Source organism: Sminthopsis crassicaudata, chromosome 2 (genome assembly GCF_048593235.1).
Source record: "Sminthopsis crassicaudata isolate SCR6 chromosome 2, ASM4859323v1, whole genome shotgun sequence".
Classification (NCBI taxonomy): Eukaryota; Metazoa; Chordata; class Mammalia; order Dasyuromorphia; family Dasyuridae; genus Sminthopsis; species Sminthopsis crassicaudata.
Window position 1 is genome coordinate 472,127,013 of NC_133618.1, and position 20,496 is coordinate 472,147,508.

Sequence of the window (20,496 nt, forward strand, 5' to 3'; positions counted from 1 at the left end):
GTGGAAACTATGGGAACTCTTCAACCTGGACTTCCATCTCCTACTCAATTGTCTATAGAATGGCCTCTTTGGGTTATAGACATTAAGGACTGTTTCTATTCTGTCCCTCTGGATAAGGAGGATATGAAAATATTTGACTTTTCAGTACCAGTGTTAATTTAGCTGAGCCTCATAAAAGATATGAATGGAAAGTTTTGCCACAGGAAATGAAAAATAGTCCTACAATGCATGTGTCAAATGTATGTTGCTGCTACTCTTACTCCAGTAAGAAAAGCATTTCCAAAAGTTATGTTATTACATTACATGGATGATATCTTGGGGTGTGCACCTAAGGAGCAAGTGTTGGAAGAATGTCTAAAAAGACCATAGGAACACAACTTTACATGTACAACTTACATGTAGTTCCAGAAAAAATTCAAAGGCAAACTCCTTTTCAATATTTAGGATATGAAGTATATCCTAAGGTGCTTAGAGTACAAAAACTTTCCTTAAGATCAGAGAAGTTGAACACCTTAAATGAATTTCAGAAATTGATAGGAGATATCCAATGGAAGTATCCAGTGTTAGGTTTGACTATCTATCAACTGAACTATTATATGATATTTTAAGAGGACACAGTGCTTTAAACTCACCACACCAGCTTACAAAAGAAGCTCAAGAAGCTTTGTGAGAAGTTGAACTGACTTTATCCAATGTGGTTGAAAAAGTCACTCAGAAATCCTTGGAAATATCAGTTTTTGCTACGAAAGAGACATCCACAGCAGTTCTTCATCAAGGACACACTGTGATAGAGTGAATGAACCTCCCAACACAACCAGAACAAAGCCTTACTCCTTACCCAGTCCTTGTGGCTAGAATTTCACTAAAGGGCATTAAGCAAGCAGTACAATTATCTGGGAGAAGACCTGACAAGATAAACACCTTTTATACCAATGTAAAAATTAAAGTATGCTGTGAAATCATCCCAGAGTGGCAAATTTTATTGGCCACAGCTCCAAATTTTACACATGGATCTCCATTAAAGATAATCTGGCTATTATATAACTGGTGATTAATTCTTGAAGAAAAGGTTTCTAATGTTCCTCTTAAAGGATCAACTATCTTTATAGATGCATCTAAATATAACATTTGTATTTTATACTCTTATGACTTAACTATAAAGAGAGTAGTCGGAATTCCTTTTCAGTCCATTCAGCAGAAAGAATTGTATGCAATCATTCTAACTCTTACTTATCATCCAAGAGATATAAATATAATATCTGATTCAGCCTGTTCAATAGGTGTGATACAAAGAATTGCCAAATAAAATCTGTAGCTTCCAATGTATATCAGCTCTTTAAGGAACTTCAAGAGCAAGTGAGAAAGCATCCAGGTAGGATTTTTATCTTGCGTATCCACTCACATAGTGGATTCCAGGTCCTATTTTTGATGAAAATTCAAAGGCAGATTACCTTCTAAGCATGTTAGCCAATACTTCTTTATTTCAGGCATCCCAAAAATCTCATTCTAAATATCATCATGGCTAGTAGAAAGGAGAAACAGAGACATCAAGACACTCTTCCAAAAACAAAAGAAAGAGGAAGCTACAGGTAATCCTGGAGAACTTTTAAATATAGCTCTATATACTATTAGTTTTTTGATTTTTGATAAAGATGCACTGGCTCTGGGAGACAGGTTTTATTACCCACCAGAAGGGTAATGTCCAGTGCAAGCAGCTCCACTATCTTTAAATAATCACCAGGTGATGTGGAGAGATCCAGAAAATGGTGAATGGAAAGGACAGTTGGGTTAATTGCTTGGGGAAGAGGGTTTCACTGGCTTGTTTGTTTCCTTAATAAACACTTCCCATCTACATATGTGAAATATCTTTTTCTTTTTACATTCCTCCACTTTCTTCCCCTTCTTGATCCTAACTTCACTTTGTGATCCAAATATCCTGGTCAGTAAGCTTATTAACTTATTTAATCATAGAATAAATCATATTTTGAAATTAAATGAAAAAAGAATAACCTTGTTTTAACATCTTTGAGAGTTGCAAGACAATGCCCTTAGGAGATCAAGATACATTTATCTCTTCCTTCTATTAAATCTATAATTCTTTCAGCACTAGAATACTTTGTTTCAAGTTTGGGGAGTTGTTCAATTTTATTGACTTTGATTTCTCAAAGGAAAAATAATTTTAAAATTATTAGAATACCTGAAAACTGTTTAAAAACAAAGAAGCTACACATCATGTTTAAGAAATTATCAAGGAAAGTTGATGTGATATCTGTGGAAAAGGTAAAATAGAAATAAAAAGAAACTACTGATTGCCATCTTGTTTTCTAGAGCTAAGGTCCAGCAAGCAAACTGAGCTTAGCAATAACAACAAATCTTTTGTCCTCACCATCTAGATAATTCATTTTCTTTTAAAATTTTGTAATTATTATATGGCTTTGACCAGCATCAAGTGTTCTCTAAACTTGGATAAGCACTTGTATCCAGGTTCTAATCATGAAACCCTGTTATGACTTAAATTTGTCTCAATGTTTCTATCACTCCTCATTGTCAAGGCTATAGCTCACTTCATAGTCATTAATATAAGTACTGAAATCTTCCCATTCTTCCTTAGATCCCCCTACAAGGGAGAGGGCACTGACATGTATATCTAATCTGTCTCCTTTCTTATAAGTCATTTCCTTCATTTTGAAATTAAACTTCTGTTTGATTCCTGACTCTTCTGTCTCTGACATGTTTTATTAAGATCTGGCCAACCACAGATTAGAAAACAATTCGGTCCAGTTGATAACAGTCATAAGAAAAAGTGCTTTAAATAACTATTGATGAAAGATATCCAAATTTTAAAAATTCTGGGCTAACACTCCATACCTATCAGATTAGGTAATATAACAGAAAATGAAAAAGAGAAATGTTGGGGGTAAGTTATGCAAGCAGCTATGTTCAAACAAAATAGATGCAGGATAAATGGAAAATAAACAATAGATCCTATGCATTAGAAATTGGGGGGAGCTCAGAAAAAGCTTTTTGTAGAAAAGAAAAGCTTAATTAGGACCTGAAGAAGGAAAGGGATGTTAAAAAATAGAATTAAAGAGGGAAAGCATTCTGGGAATGAGAACAGTCAGTGAAAAATTCCAGATATGGGAGATAGATAAACTCCCCTAAGGATAATGAGATATTCAGTGACATTAGAGTGCAGAAATTGTTTTGAGGGTTATGGGAATAGGTTAGCTGGGCAAAGAGCATGAAGTGTAAGAAGATTAAATAAACAAAGAGAAGAAAAGTGCATGATCACTACTTATTAGTTTTACATTAATGTTCTTTGCAACAATTCTTTTTGAACAAACAAAAAAAAAAAGGAAATGAAGCTAAAAGCATAAATAAGCATGATTATTCAACATTGCTAGTCTAATGAATGCTTCCCTGCTCCTTTTTTCTCCTCCCTAGAATTGTGCCATGGTCTGACAGCAGAATTATATCTGATGTGAAGAGTCAGAAACTATGAAATCAAATCCTTTCTGCAGTATAACGACATATTGGCTTATCATATTGGAGATTTTTTTGAATGCTTTGGGTATCAAACAATCAAAAAGATTTCTTTTGTTAGGGTTCATTATTTATCAGTAATCATAAATGATTTTTGGATATATTATCATGTCAGATATAAGTGGTTCAATGAAAAGTTGGATCAAATGACACCTCAGATCACTTTCAACTCTAAAAGTCCATGATGCTAAAGTTACATATTGATATCATCTGTCTGTTCCCTTCTTTCAAAAGAAGCAGGAACATTCAACATGAATTAGAACAACCATACCTGGGTGACAGAATTTCTCCTTCTGGGACTTTCTGATGACCCTCAGACTCAACTGCTACTCATTGTATTGTTCTTGGGAGTCTACTTAGGCACTGTGCTTGGGAGCTTACTTGTCACCTACCTAGTTCTAACAGATTCCTAGCTCCATAAATCCATGTGCTTTTTCCTTTGTAACTTTTCCTTGGCTGGCCTTAGCCTTTCTGCTATCATAGTTACCCATGATAACTAGGAGGAATGTTTTTTCCTTTATTACATGTGCAGCTCAGATTTTTCTTTTCATCATTTCTGGAGCTACACAGTATTTGCTCTTAGATGTGATGTGTTATGACCAGTACTTGGCAATCCGTGACTCCATGCATTACTCTCGCATGATGACAAGAAAGATATGTGGACAATTGATACTAGAGTGCTGGATCAGTGGCATAAAATATCGTCAGTTGAAAGTATATTCACAACACACCTCCCATATCAAGAAATCAATATGATTGCTCATTTCTTTTGTAATGCCCCAATGCTCTTGAGTCTGGTATCTGGAAACACTCATAAACCAGAGTTAGCCTTTTTTTTTTTCATGATTATAGTGATACTTCTTGTAACTGTGCTCTTGATCCTGCTCTCTTATTATAGTCACTATCATAGTGACAATAATCAAGATGAATATAAATTCAGGAAGACTCAAGGTTTCTTCATCTGTGGCTCCCATCTCCTTGTGATCATCCTTTTTTATGGGACACTAATAATTTCTTACATGATACACAAGTCTTCCTAGGAGCAGATAAAGCATGCTGCTGTATTCTAAGATGTCATAAAACCTATGCTTAGCTCTCTCTTAAGGAATAAGGCTGTAAGGGACTTCTGGGGCAAAGCCAAGTTGGTAGAGAGCAGACACAACATTCTGTAAGCTCCTTTAACCTCAATATAATATAATTCCATACAGCCAAAAAGAAGACAAAACTATTCTTGTTTCTAACATCTCTATAGATGACATCAGATATCAAATTTAAAGAGACAATAGCTTCAGAGCATAAAATACCCTGAATAGGAGGGAATGAAATCAGCCAACAAAACCAATAGCATTTATGTTTAATAATAATAACAAAATCTAGGGAAAATACTTGAATTGGAAATCTCATATAAAATCAATGTATATGTATTAGGCTACCTGCTATTGGAGATTAGAGGAAGGAGGGGATAATTTAGAACAGAAAGTTTTGCAAGTGTTAATGTGGAAAAATTACCCATGCATATGTTTTGTAAATAAAAAGCATTAGTAAAATTTTTAAAAATAAAATAAAACTATAAAATCAATGTACAACCTATTTGGAAGGCAATCTCCAAGGTACAATCAAAAGTTATATACATAAAGTTTCAAGATAAGATTTAAAAAACAAACTTTGATGATAATAAATATATTCAGTGTTCCTAGTTGAGTCATGCCAATGTAATAAAATTAATAATATTGCCCAAATTAATTTATGGGAAGTTTTACTATGGAAACCAAATTAGTAAGAAGATATTTTACAAAAGTAGATATGATTATAAAATTATTTTTAAAAGGATGTAAATTATTAAGGGAAATAATCGAAGAAAAATAATGGAAGAATATCAATTGAATTGTAGTAATTTCTTAGCTATAAAACTGTGCATACCCTTTGACCCAGCAGTGTCACTATTGAGTCTGTGTCCCAAAGAAATCATAAAGAAAGGAAAAGGACCCACATTTACAAAAATGTTTATAGCAGCTCTTTTAGTGGTGGCAAAAAATAGAAAAATAAGTAAAGTCCCATTAATTGGGGAATGGTTGAAACAGTTATGGTATATAAAAGTAATGGAATATTATTGTTATATAAAAAATTATGAATCAAGCTGATTTTAGAGCGATCTAGAATGATTTACTTGAACTGGTGCTGAGTGAAACAAGTAGGATCAGGAATACATTGTACATAGTAACAGCAATATTGTGCAATGATCAAATATAAAAGACTTGGTTCTTCTCAGTGGTTCAGGGATCCAAGACAATCCCAATAAACTATGAATAGAAAAAGCCATATGAATTGAGAAAGAGAATTGTGGAGGTTGAATGTAAATCAACACATGCTATGTTCAGTTTTTTCTGGGGGGGGTTTCCGCTCTTGTGGTTTTGCTCTTTTGTTCTGGTGTTTTTTTTCCTCCCAACATAATTCTTAAAGAAATGTGTATTTTTAAAGTTAATACACAATTAATAAAAATTAAAAAGCAGCATTCAAAATAAAAGACTAAAACCAATTGCATTTAAATTTAGTAGTTACTAAATCCAGGAAAAAAATGTTTTGAAAGAATATCCTATCCAAATTGCACAACGAATTTGACAACCAATCTACCAAAATACACTTAAAATTTATGTGACCACAATTTCAATACAATTTAGTGAAAGAAATTTTAAAAATTGAAAATACTTATTATTTATGGTTGAGCCATTCCATTATAATAGAAAAAAACTGGCAAAACTAATGTATGGGTTTAATGCTATTCTAAATTTAATGTAGGATGCACTGAGTACTTTTATAGAATTAGGCAAAATTATTTCAAAAGTTATTAAGAGGAACAAAAAATCTGAAATGGTGAGAAATTAATAAAATAAGGAATGAAGAGGAAATAGCCTTGCAGATCTCAAATTATAGTATAAATTTATTATCACCAAAACCTCTTCTTATATATATAATATTAAACAGATTAGTAAACATCAGAAATAATTAAACCCTATTACTTAAAAATTAACCAAAGGAAATAAATAGATTACTTTGGGGAAAAAAATCTCCCTATTTTACAGGAATTTCTGGGAAAACTGGAAAACAATATGACAGATATAGGTTGAGACCAGTATTTATATCTATATCTATATATGCATGTATAGCATATATAGATATATGTATATATATATTTACTCCATTAAAATCAAAATAGATATGTGACCTAATTGTTAAACCATAAAAAATGAAAAGAATATCATCAAAATAGCAATGGGTATAGTAAGAATGCTTGAACAAATAAGATATACAGATAATCATGACTGGAGCCAAGATGTTGGAGGGTAGACATATCATTATCTAAGTTCCTTCTACCATCCCTCAGAACAACACCCAATCAAACCTCAAAATGGCTTTAAAGTGACAGAACCCACAAATATTGGATTGTAACAAATTTCCAGCAGAAGATATATTGGAAGAACTTCAGAAAAGATCTGTTTCAATAACCAAAGAGGGAGGCTCCCAGGTGCAAATGCAGTTCAGGGAGCTGGGGCAGGGAGCCAAGGCATTGCAGGCTCTGCACACTGGGTAATCTATTGGGAGATTTTTAGGCTACTCTGTCCTGGTTACAATTCAGTGGATCAGCAGGAAACTGTAACACACAAAGCAAATACAAAAGGCAAATAGTGAGCCTCTGAAGTCCAGAAAAAAAGTGAGACCTGATCACACCTACCCAACACCAGAAGTCAGCCAGCAGCACTGGCCTCAGGACAACCTAAAATGACTACTGCCCTTTTTCCCTGAGAGCAGACTGCAATCTTTAAAAGAAATGAGCAAAAAAACAAAAAAGAACTCTGACCACATATGGCTTTTATACAGAAAGAAAATAACACACATCAAACCCTGAGGACCCTAAAGGCAAATCATGTCCAGATATAAAACCAAATGGTGATATGAGTTGGTCCCCATTTTTCTTAGAAGAATTTAAAATGAATTCTAAAAGACAATTAGAAGAAAACTATGGAAAGGAAATGAGAACTTTGCAAGAGAGTTTGGAAAAGAAAAAACAGAAACTGTCTGAAGAAAACTCCTTAAAAATAGATTTGATGAAATTAAATGATATGGGAAAAGTTCATAACTTCTTACAAAATAGATGTGCAAAAGAAACTAGTTCATTGAAAAACAAAATTTATGACATGGAAAAAATGGAATGAACAAAACACCTCATTAAAAAGTTCAATGAGACAAATGTAATAAAAGGAGATAAAAAAAATAACTGAAGAAAATAATTCACTAAATATTAGAATTGAACAAATGAAAATGAATGACTCAATTAGACCTCAAGAATCAGTCAAATAAAACTAAATGTAAAATACTGCTTTGGAAAAAGTTGACCAGGAAATAGATTTGAGAGAGAGTCTAAGAATTATTGTACATCCTGAAAACAATGATGAAAAAAAGAGTCTAAGCATCATCTTTCAGGAAATCATAAAGGAAAGCTGCCTGAATGTCCTAAAACCAGAAGGTAAGATAACCATTGAAAGAATTCACCAATCACCACCTGAAAGAGACATCAAAATAAAAACTTCAGGGAACATCATAGTTAAATTTAAGAATTATCAAATCAAGGGGAAAATATTGAAAGCATCCAGAAGGAAACAATTCAAATATCAAGAAACCACAACCAGGATTACCCAGGATTTAGCAGCTTCCATTGTAAAGGATCAAAAAGCATGGAATCTGACATTCCAAAAGGCAAAGTAACTTGTATTGCAGCCAAAAATCAACTATTCAGCAAAATTTAGCATTATCTTTTAGGGAAAGATGGACACTCAATAAAATAAATGAATTTCATTTATTTCTGATGAAAAGACCAGAGCAGAATAGAAAATTTAATCTTCAAATACAAGACTCAAGAAAAGCATAAAAAGGTAAAAAGGAAAGAAAAAATAATTTTTTAAAAAAGTTAAAAAGCTGGCAGTATGAAGCAAAAATGTCAGATAGCTGACATAACTTTCTGTAAACTCCTCTGACTTTCTCTCAAGCCAACAGCAGATTAAGCCTCTAAAGTGGTTTTGAAGTGACAAAATTCAAAAATATTTATAGTACAACATATTTCCAGAAGAAGATACTTTGGAAGAATGTCAGAACAGCTCTGTTTCAAATGGGCAGGGGGATAATCTGCAGAGCCCAGACTGCAGCACAGAGAGACCAGGGTAAGGAGCTGCGACAGGGAGCTAGAGGCTTGCAGTGAATCTTCTGTCAGTTTCTTAGGCAACTCTGTCCTGGTTGCAAGCAGAGAGTTTGACAGATTTGCTACAAAAGGCAAATTATAAACCACTGAGCCCAGGAAGAACACTGGACCTGGCCAAAATGGCTAAGTTCCAGAAGTCAATCACCAGAACTGCTCCAGGGCAAGCTAAAGCAGCTGGTGCTCCTTTGCATTAAGAGCAGAACTCAACCCTTAAAAATAATGAGCAAAAACAAACAAACAAAAAAACAAAAAGCCACAAAAAGAACTCTCACCATACACAGTTTTTATGGAAAGAGAGACCAGACATCATTTCCTGAAATTCCTAAAGACAAATCAACTCCAGGGAATTATGAACTGATCACAAGATTTTTTTGGAAGACTAAAAAGGATCTTAAAAGAGAGTTAGAGAAAAATGGGGGAAAGGAAATGAGATCTTTGCAAGAAGGTATGGAAAAGGAAAACCAGAAAATATCTGGAGAAAACTCCTTAAAAACAGATTTGATGAAATTTTAAAAACAGATAAAAAAGATATAAATTCATTGAAAATCAGAATTTGTAAAATGGGGGAAAAAAAATGCAATGAACAAAATAATTCAATTGGCCAAATACAAACGGAGCTAAAAAAGATAACTGAAGAAAATAATATACCAAAAAATTAGAATTAAACAAATGGAAGTGAATGACTCAGTAAGACTTCAAGAATCAGTCAAACAAAAACAAAACTATGAAAAAATGGGAAAAAAATATGAAATACCTCCTAGGAAAAAAAACACCTGCTCTGGAAAATAAATCTCAGAGAGATAATCTAAGGCTAATTGGACTTCCTGAAAGCTATGATGAAAAAAAAGGACTTAGACATTATTTTACAGGAAAATCATAAATGAAAACTGCCCTCATGTATTAGAATCAGAAGATAAATATCTATTGAAAGAATTCACTAATCACTTTCTGAAAGAGACTCCAAAAATAAAACTCTAAGGAATATAGTGGCTAAATTTCACAACTATCACACCAAGGAAAAGATATTGCAAGCAGCCAAAAAAAAAAAAATTTAAATACAGAGGAGCCACTATTAGGATAATCCAGGACCTGGCAGCTTTTACCTTAAAGGATAAAAGGGCCTGGAATCTGATATTAATTAAGGAATACTTAAGGCAAAGGTACTTGGATTACAGACAAGAATAAGCTATCCAACTAAAATGAGTATTATTGTTCAGGGAAGAAGCTAGACATTCAATTTCATCTATTTCTGATGAAAAGACCAAAGCTGAACACAAAATTTGATCTCCAAAGACATAATTCAAGAGAAGCACAAAAAGGTAATAAGGAAAGAACTCTTGAGAACTCTATTTCTGTTATGGGTTTCCATAAAGAGTACAGGCATAGTTTGATTTTATTATGATAATATGAATAAGAAACTAGAGGTGGAAAGGAGATTGTTCTGGAAAAAGAAAAGAAAAAGGAGGTAAAAATAAGGAAATTTTCCATTTCACAAAGAGACAAAGAAGACCTATTATAATTTAGGAAAGAAGGGAGAGGGATGAATGATGTGTGAATGAATGTGTAAAACAACAAATCACAGACACAATCAATAACTTTATTCAAGAGAATGACAATAATGACACAACATACCAAAATTTGTGGGATGCAGCTAAAGCAGTTATTAGGGGAAATTTTATATCTCTAGATACTTCCTTACATAAAATAGAGAAAGAGATCAATGAATTAGGCTTACAACTAAAAAAAACAAACAAAAAAAAAAAAAAAACAAAGAAAAAAATTTAAAACCTTCAATTATTTACCAAATTAAATATTCTAAAAATGAAAAGGGAGATTAATAAAATTAAAAATAAGAAAACTATTGAATTAATAAATAAAACTAAGAGTTAGTTGAAAAAGACCAACAAAATAGAAAAACTTTTATTTAATTTGATTACAAAAAAGAAAAAGAAGAAAATCAAATGGTTAGTCTCAAAAATGAAAAGGGAAAACTTTTCACCAATGAAGAGGAAATTAGAGCAAAATTAAGAGTTATTTTGCCCAACTGTATGCCAATAAATTTGATAATCTAAGTGAAACAGTAGAATATCTACAAAAATATAGAATGTGCAGATTAACAGAAGAAGGAATAAATTATTTAAATAGTCCCATTTTGGAAAAAGAAATAGAACAGGCTATTAATCAACCCCCAAAGAAAAAATCTCCAGGGCCAGATGGATTTACATATGAATTCTACCAAAAATTTAAAAAACAATTAATTCCAATACTATATAAATAATTGAAAAATAGGGAAAGAATTCCTTTTATGACACAAACATGGTACTGGTACTTAAACAAAGTAGGATGAAAACAGAGAAAGAAAATTATAGAGCAATTTCCCTAATATTGATTTTTAAAAATCTTAAATAAAATATTAGCAATGATATTACAGAAAGTCATTTCCAGGATAATTCATTATGATCAAGTAGGATTGATACCAGGAATGCAGGGCTGATTAAATATTAAGAAAACCATTAGCATAAATATATCAATATTTATTATTGATAATATCAATAACCAAACTAACAAAAATCATACGATCATTTCAATAGATGCAAAAAAGGCATTTGATAAAATCCAACACCATTCCTAGTAAAATCACTGGAGAGTATAGAAATAAATGGATTTTTCCTAAAAATGATCAGTAGCATCTATTTAAAAGCAACAACAAGCATCATATGTAATGGGGACAACAATGAACCATTCCCAATACAATCAGGGGTGAAACAAAGTTGCTCACTATCACCATTACTATTCAATATTGTATTAAAATTGTTACCTTTGGCAATAAAAGAAAAAGATATTAAAGGAATTAGAGTAGGTAATGAGAAAACCAAATTATCACTCTTTGCAGATGAAATGATGGCATACTTAGAGAACAAAAGAGAATCAACTAAAAACTACTAGAAACAATATACAACTTCAGCAAAGTTGAACCGTACACAATAAATGCACAGCAATCATTATCATTTTTATATATTACCAACAAAGTCCAGCAGCAAGAGATACAAAGAGAAAATCCATTCAAAACAAATATTGATAGTATAAAAATATTTCAGAATCTACCTGCCAAGGGAAAATCAGGAACTATGTGAACACAATTACAAAACTCTTTCCACATAGATAAATTCAGACCTAGTCAGTTGGAAAAATATCAAATCTTATGAGTAAGCCAAGCAAATATAATAAAAATGACAATACTACCTAATTTAATCTACTTATGTAGTGCTATACCAAACAAACTCCCAAGAAATTATTTTACAGACCTATAAAAACTACTAACAAAGTTCATCTGGAAGAACAAAATTTCAAGAATTTTAAGGGAATTAATGGAAAAAAAATACTAGTTAAGATAGTCTAGCTGTGCCAAACAAACTATATTATAAAGCAGTGGTCATCAAAACCATTTGGTACTGGTTAAGAAATAGAGTAGTCGATCAGTGGAATAAGTTAGGATCACAGGACAAAATAATAAGTACAGCAATGTAGTGTTTGACAAATCCAAAGACCACAGCTTTGGGGATAAGCACTCACTATTTAACAAAAAGTGCTTGGAAAATTGGAAACTAGTATAAAACAAACTAGTCATTGACCCACACCTAACACTACATACCAAGATAAGATCAAAATAGGTTCATGATGTAGACATAAAAAATGATAATATAAGCAAATTAGAAGAACATCAGATAATTTGCCTCTCAGATCTGTGGTGAAGGAATTTGTGTCCAAAGAAGAAGTGGAACTCATAATTGAACACCAAATAGATAATTTTGATTATATTAAGTTAAAAATCTTTTGCACAAACAAAAGTAATGCAGACAAGTTCGGAAGGGAAGCAATAAATTGAGAAAACATTTTTACATTTAAAGAGTCTCATAATGTTCTCATTTCTAAAATATATAGAGAATTGACCCAAATTTGTAAGAATTCAAGCTATTCCCCAAATGATAAATGGCCAAAGGATATGAACACATGATTTTCAGATAAAGAAATTAAAACAATTTCTAATCATATGAAAAAGCACTTTAAATCACTATTGATTAGAAAAATGCAAATTAAGACTACTTTGAGATACCACTACACACCTCTCAGTTTGGCTAAGATGACAAGAAAAGATAAGGATGAATGTTGGAAGGGATGTAGGAAAACTGGGATACTAATACATTGTTGGTTGAACTGTGAATTGATCCAGCCATTCTGGAGAGCAATTTGGAACTATGCTCAAAAAGTTATCTAATAGTGCATACCGTTTGATCCAGCAATATTTCTACCAGGCTTGTATCCCAAAGAGAGCTTAAAGGAAGGAAAGGGACCCACATGCACAAAAATGTTTTTGGCAGCCCTTTTTGTAGTGGGAAGAAACTGGAAACAGAGTGGATGCCATCAGTTGGACAATGGCTGAATAACTTAAGGTATATGAATGTTATAAAATATTATTGTTCTATAAGAAACAATCAGCAGGATGATTTCAGAGGCCTGGAAAGACTTAAATGAACTAATGCGAAGTGAAAAGTGCAGAACCAGGAGATCATTGTACATGGCACCATCAATATTATAGGATGATCAATTCTGATGAACGTAACTCTTTCCAGCAATGAGATGATTGATACCAGTTCCAATAATCTTGTGATGAACAGAGCCATCTACACCCAGAGAAGACAATGGAAACTGAATGTGGATCACAATATAATATTCTCACTCTTTTTGATGTTGCTCACTAGTATTTTGTTTTCTTACTAGAGGAGGAAAGGTGATTTTACTAGAAGAGAAAAATTGAGTTAAAATAGGGTAAATTATATCTCATGAATAGGCAAAAGACATTACAATCGAGGGAAAGAAGGGAAGGGTATAAGAATTTTGTAATTTTTACTCTCATCAGATTTAGCTCAAAGAGAGAATAACAGACACATTTAGCTTCACAAAGAAGCTTGTCTCACCCTATAGGGAAATGGGAGAATAAGGTTGAAAGGAAAAGGGGAAGCTAATAGAAGGGAGAACAGAAGTAGAAGGAGAAATGTATAAGAAAGGGGGAGGGGCTGCAAAAGGGGAGTGCTATTTCAAGGAGAGGGTAGTCAGAAACAAAATACTGAGGAAAATGGAAAGGGAAAAGGAAACAGAAAAGTATAATAAGATGGCAGAAAATGTCTGTACTACCTCCCTGGAGGGCCTCAAGATCAGCCAGAGTCAGGATAAATCAAAGTCCTTGGTCTTTAGGGGGAGAAGTGAAGGAAGCAGGCAAGCTCTCACATGGCTTGCCAAAGATGTATCCTGGATTCTGGAGTCCAGAATCTCCAGTCTCTCTCCTCCTCATCCTGCAGCCAAGTATCTCTGACTTCTCTCCCCCAGGTCTCCAATCCTTCCTGCAATTACCTTACTACCACCCATTCAGCAGGTGCCAATCATGAAGAGAGCCATAATCTAAATATAACATCTTACATCAAACAGGTAATTATCCTTAAGTGCTCTCTTGTCTGATTCAAGCACACATTTTTTAGAGTTTCAGCCCTCTACCAGAAATAGTTAGTAATTATAACTGTGAATATGAATAGAATGAACTCTCTCATAAAGCAAAAGTGGATAGCAGACTGTATTAAAAATCCATAATCCTACAATTTATTGCATTAAAAAACACATTTAAAGCACAGTGATACATTCAGAGTAAAGAGAAAAGGCTGGAGCAGAATCTATTATACTTCAGTTGGAGTAAAAAAAAGCAGGGATAGTAATCATGGTCTCAGATCAAGTAAAAGCAAAAATAAATATAATTTTAAAAGTTAAGGAAGGAAATTACATCCTATTAAAAGTTATCATATATAATGAAGTAACATCAATATTACTTGATATGTTATATCAATATTAACATATATTCACCAAGTGTTATAGCATAAAAATTCCTAGAGGAGAAGTTAAGAGAGTTACGAGAAGAAATAGACAGCAAAATTATACTAGTAGGGGAATCTAAACCTTGCTCTCTCAGAACTAGAAAAATTAAATCACAAAATAAATAATACACAAGTTAAAGAAGTAAATAGAATTCTAGAAAAGTTAGGTATGACAAACCTCTAGAGAAAACTGAATGGACACAGAAAGGAATATACATTTTTCTCAACAATACATGAAACCTATACAAAAACTGACCATATATTAGGGCATAAAAACCTCAAAATCAAATGCAGAAAGGTAGAAACAGTAAATGGATTTTTTCAGATCATGATGCAATAAAAATTACATGTAATAAAAGGTCAGGGGAAAACAGACCAAAAGATAATTGGCAACTAAATAATCTAATCCTAAAGAATGAGTGGGTGAAACGCCACAGATAAAAAAGAAAAATTTAATCATTTCAGTTACCTCAAAAAATTAAATTAAAAGTCTTTGCTCAATGATCAACTGAATTAATAATATAATGAAAGCTGACAACTGGTAAGGGAAAGAAAATTTTTACATCAGTTATTTTTAATATGGATCAGATGTCCACGATATATAGAGGCAACACAGGTAGTCAAGTAGCCACCCATTCATACATGTAAGTGGACCCAGAGGAGAAGGCAACAAAAAGAGTAGAGATATTATGAGTTTAGATTTGGAACTAGAGTTTGAATAAACTACACAAAATTTTTCCCCTGTTACTACCTGAAAACTGTTCTGAAAAGAAACATGTGATACAAGATCTAATCTAATGAGAAGGAATTCTCTAGAGCATCAACTCACACCAAAGCCCATTAAATAGGCACTCTCCCCAAAGAATCACCTCTTATTTGGAAGGCAAGGAGATCACCAAGGAGACGTGTTGGTTAGAGTTGGTTTGAAGCAATTTTCTCTCCTTCCCTTTCACCCCAAATCAGCTTGCTACCTTTTCAAATCTGCATGCTTCCTTTTCCTTGACCCTTTTACAAGAATTTGAAAGATGTTCTCTGTCTTCAGAACAAGATCCCTGTGATTTCTCTTCTACCCACAAGAACCCAGTGGTTACTTCTTAAGAATTTTCTTAAGTATTTTGGCATTTGGATACTCCTCCTTGGCTATGAAATGCATTTCTCATCCTTTCTGCTTTCCAGGTGAGAAGTTAGATATTGAACAGAGAAAGATAAAGTAAAACAGGTTCCTGAAGGAGGAGAACTTTGATACAAGATATTTTAAGGGGGTTTGAGTGCAACTTCTTTCTGAATTTATTCTTTTAGTTTTGACTTTCTTCCCACCAAAGCTGATATCCCAATATTTTCCCCTTCACAGTAGATGCAGGTAAATGTCTTTCCATATGAGACCTGTGTCTCCCATCAGAGCTTCATCAGGAACTGTCATGAAATGAATGGTTGATGGCTTACATAAAGAATAATTACTTTGAAGTTCGGGCTATTTTAATTCTATTTATATAAATCTTTATTAGGTATATGAGCAAAGTGAATAGAGTGCTGGAAATGAAATCATAAAGTTTGTGGTTAAATGTGGTCCTGAATAGATCATTTAACCTGCTCAGTTTGTTTCCTTTTCAGAACAAAGGACATGAAAATAACATTTACCTAATAGGATTGTCTGAGTATCAAAAAAAAAATTAAAAAGATAGATATGTTTAAATAGAAAGATATAGTATAACATATGTTATAATGTAAACATTATGTATATACATGTATTCAGACACATAAGTAGCATAAATTTGTAAACTTTAAAGTATTATTTAAAAGACAGTAATCACCATCATTATCATTATTGTGAGAAAAAAATTGGTTTGGGGTGCTATAACCATCTTCTGGACCATTCCCAGTTCTAAATCAAGCCAAAAATAAATCTTATATTGTGAGGGAACTGGACCACTAGCATCATTCCTTGGATAAGACTTGTGGAGGGAAAAAGGAAAATTACACCATCCTTACACAAACATGGTGATGATTTGGCAAAGCATTAGTAAACAAGAAAATCCCAAGAATAGATTTTCAAACATCAGAAATTCAAGAGATAGGTGACATATTTGTTTCATTCTGGATAAGCAAGCTCTGAAAGTGTATAAAATGTTTCAGTGCACAACTTTGAACTTGGATACTGGTGTGGTAATCTGCCAGCCCTCTAAATTTATGTTGCTTAGAACATATTTGACACATCCAAAAAGCTTCCATTCCCTTAACTTCCTTTGCTATTTATCAAAACTAGCATATAGGTGCCCTTCCTCTGGATTAAATGAATAATTAGGCACCAAAATTAAAAGTATAATGTAAGTAAAATGAATATTCTCTAGAACCCAAGAAGGCAAAGATTTCAGGGAAGGACAAATAGATGATAGGAATAAGAGTTGGGGGTAACAAGAAAAGGAATGCAAGTTTGTGATAAATAAAAATAGACATTTCTAAAATAAAAAGGGAAATTTGAACTTTTCATTTGTCTCATGTCCTATTTTCAAAGTTTCATCAAAGCCACACTGAGGACAGAATTCTTTTTTATAGGGTCATCTGTCAGTTCCTAGCTTATGATGACACATGTGGTGGTAATAATGAGAGACTTATAGAACTTTTATATAGTTCATTAATGGGGAAATTAAGAAGAAACAGAGAGAAGGAAGGGAAGGGACTGAGGATTTATAAAGCTCTTAAAATATGCTAGGCATTTCACTAAGCATTTTACCAATATTACTTCCATTATCCTCACAAAAAACCTATAAATTTTCCTGAGTGTAAAATGGTAAAATAATTATACTTTTTTGCCATATTATACTTGGGGAAACTAAAGCAAATAGAGTAGACAGCATTAAGCTTGGAGTCAAAAAGATTCATCTACCTGAGTTAAATCTGCCCTCAGACACTTACTAGCTATGCGATTCTGTGATCTTAAGGGCAAGTCCCTTAACCTTGCTTGCTTCAGTTTCCTCATCTGTAAAATGAGCTGGAGAAGGAAAGAGCAAAGCATTCCAGTATCTTTCCCAAGAAAACCACAAGTAGGGGCAGTAAGAATCAGCTATAACTGAAATGACTTAACAAAAACAAATAGAATGCATTAGGTATAATTCCTCCTAACATAATACTGTGCATATGTTTAAACATAGTTCTATAACTTAATGATTTTGCTGTTCTCTGTGCCTCATCACAGCACAACAGGGAGACAGAATTAGATGAAGTTTATCTCCCAGATGAATTTTTTCTGGGTGCTTTGGAATCTGGACATGATCATACTGAGCAGAGGGTGAGAGAAAAAAGAAATAAATTGGGAGAGAGGAAAGAAAGAAAAAATAAATATGGGTGGAACAGATCTAATGTGGGATAAAAACTGCTCCCACTTATTTAACTTAAAATTATCTTATCTGATTTACCTTAAGGAAGAATCCTATCTTAATGTAGCAAAGAGTAAGGAAGACAATTGTCATTAAATTGTATGAATCTGGGTCATCATTAGATGAAATAAGCCTGAAATTTAGTCATTTCTTTCAAATATTCACAAATTATAAACATCCTAGAGGACCTCTTTTAAAAATAGAAAAATATCAGGATGTGATAAGCAGCAACCTTTTAAAATTAATTTCAGATCATTTCAGTTGGAGTGGCCAGCAATTCCAATTTGTTTTCTACATAGGTATCATCCAAAATTCATAATCAAATGTATGCAGAAATTCATTTCATATCAGAGGATTGGAATTCAGACCTCAATGCCCCTTAGAAATGATAAACTATTTACAAATATTCATATTTTTAAAGATATGGGAGAAATAGTTAATAAAATTGAATAACTGCCTCTACTTGCAAAAGAAAGCTGGTATTGAAAGAAGTGTAGATTTAATAAGAAGAAAGAAATGTACCTCGAGTCCCAGAGGGATTTGATTTAGAACTCTCAAGAGTTTTAAAATAATTTTTCTTTTTACCTAATTGAAAACATGATTGCCCATATGATTCACCAACTAATTGACCAGGATAAGTCTATTCTTCATGAATGTTATATCTACCATCACCAGTTTATTCAGGATCACAATTGAGACAGACCATATGATATTAGTATTACTATCAACTTACCCAAATCATATGCATAGGTCTCCCCTGAGGAAAAACAATGAACTCAGTAATTTTAGTTCAGATCTTCAGTGAATTGAGGCCAAGGTATGCCAAAGAACGTAGCATGTGAGGGTAGAGGAGAAAGGTCATTACTAATCATGAGTGTTAGGGAAGATTTAATATTTAATATTTAAAAAATGAGTCAAAATTGAATAATCAAAGAGTTAAAATGAGAATGTTACTATTTATCAGTTTTGTTCAGGCACCATCAATATGATGACCTCTCCATTATAACCTGATGTCCCTCAATACTTTAGTAAAATATGTTTTCTGAAACTTTGAGCTGTTAAACAATGAAATGTCTTCTTTTTATTACAACATATTACATATCACTTAAAATATTCATAATAAATATTTTTAGGCACCTAGTGATGGTTAGGCAGCAGACTGGACAGATGTCATCTCAGGTTCCTCCCAACTATAAGATTCTTTGCTTCTCTACAGGAAACATCTCCACATCAAATACCTAATGCTTCTCATCTAAAGAAGAAACAACATGAGCCAGACCAACCATACCTGGGTGGCAGAATTTCTCCTTTTGGGTCTCTCTGATGATCCTCAGACTCAGGTACTGCTCTTTGTATTGTTTCTGGGGGTCTATCTGGTGACTGTTCTTGGGAGTTTGCTCCTCATCTACCTGGTTCTGAGAGACTCACAGCTCCATACACCCATGTACTTTTTTCTATGCAACTTGTCTGTAGCTGACTTCTGCTTCTCTACCAACATTGTTCCCCAAGCTATGGTCCACATGCTGACCAGGAGGAAGGTCATTTCCTTCGTGGGCTGTGCTGCTCAACTTTTTCTTTTCCTCATTTTTGGAGCTACCCAGTGTGCCTTGCTAGCTGTGATGTCCTATGACAGGTACTTGGCAATCTGTGACCCCATGCACTATTCTCTCATCATGACAAGGAGGATGTGTGGCCTCTTAGCCTTGGGCTGTTGGGTCAGTGGTATCATAATATCTTTGGTGGACACTACTTTCACACTACGGCTCCCCTTCCAAGGGGACAATAGGATTGCCCATTTCTTTTGTGAGGCCCCTGCCCTCTTGACAGTGGCATCTGCAGATACTCATAATTCACAAATGGTCATTTTTCTCATGGGAGTGGTAATTCTTCTTGCACCTGTGTCCCTTATTCTGGCATCTTACTGCTCTATTATAGTAGCTGTGGTCAAGATGAAGACAACCTCTGGGAGACTCAAGGCATTCTCTACCTGTGGCTCCCACCTCCTTGTGGTGATCCTTTTTTATGGAACAGCAATAATTTCCTACATGACCCCCAAATCCTCCAAAGAGCAGGTCAAATTGATTTCTGTGTTCTATGCAGTGATAAACCCTATGCTTAATCCTCTCATCTATAGCCTGAGGAACAAGGATGTAAAGAGGGCATTCAGGAATGCAACCAACAGGGTGAAAACCTGAACACCCCACTCCTAACAATGTAATTGCATTTGTCCACAACTATTATCTCCAACATTTATTGTGTGACCTCCTAGAAGAAACTGCTAATTCCTGGTGGTAAATAATGAATGGTAAATAATGAATGAATATAATATTTTTATGCATAACTATAGCTTTATTATATATATCCTTAAAAAGCCCAAGGTAGGGAGAGAATTTTGAAATAATGCACT

At 33.5% G+C, this 20,496-nt stretch overlaps 1 protein-coding gene and 1 pseudogene across 1 annotated transcript; both read left to right on the top strand.

Annotated features, from left to right (window-relative positions):
* The first annotated feature begins 4,032 nt into the window (after nucleotides 1–4,032).
* On the top strand, nucleotides 4,033–4,613 carry LOC141553620 (olfactory receptor 2D2-like; annotated as a pseudogene).
* A 14,744-nt stretch (nucleotides 4,614–19,357) lies between these two features.
* On the top strand, nucleotides 19,358–20,284 carry LOC141553624 (olfactory receptor 2D2-like). The gene has a single exon (XM_074285181.1). The coding sequence runs from the start codon at nucleotides 19,358–19,360 to the stop codon at nucleotides 20,282–20,284; it is 927 nt and encodes a 308-aa protein (XP_074141282.1).
* Nucleotides 20,285–20,496: the final 212 nt, after the last annotated feature.

Bases quoted from the DNA above. Each gene is read 5' to 3' on its own strand.
- LOC141553624 (XM_074285181.1), top strand. From the start codon at position 19,358: ATGAGCCAGACCAACCATACCTGGGTGGCAGAATTTCTCCTTTTGGGT.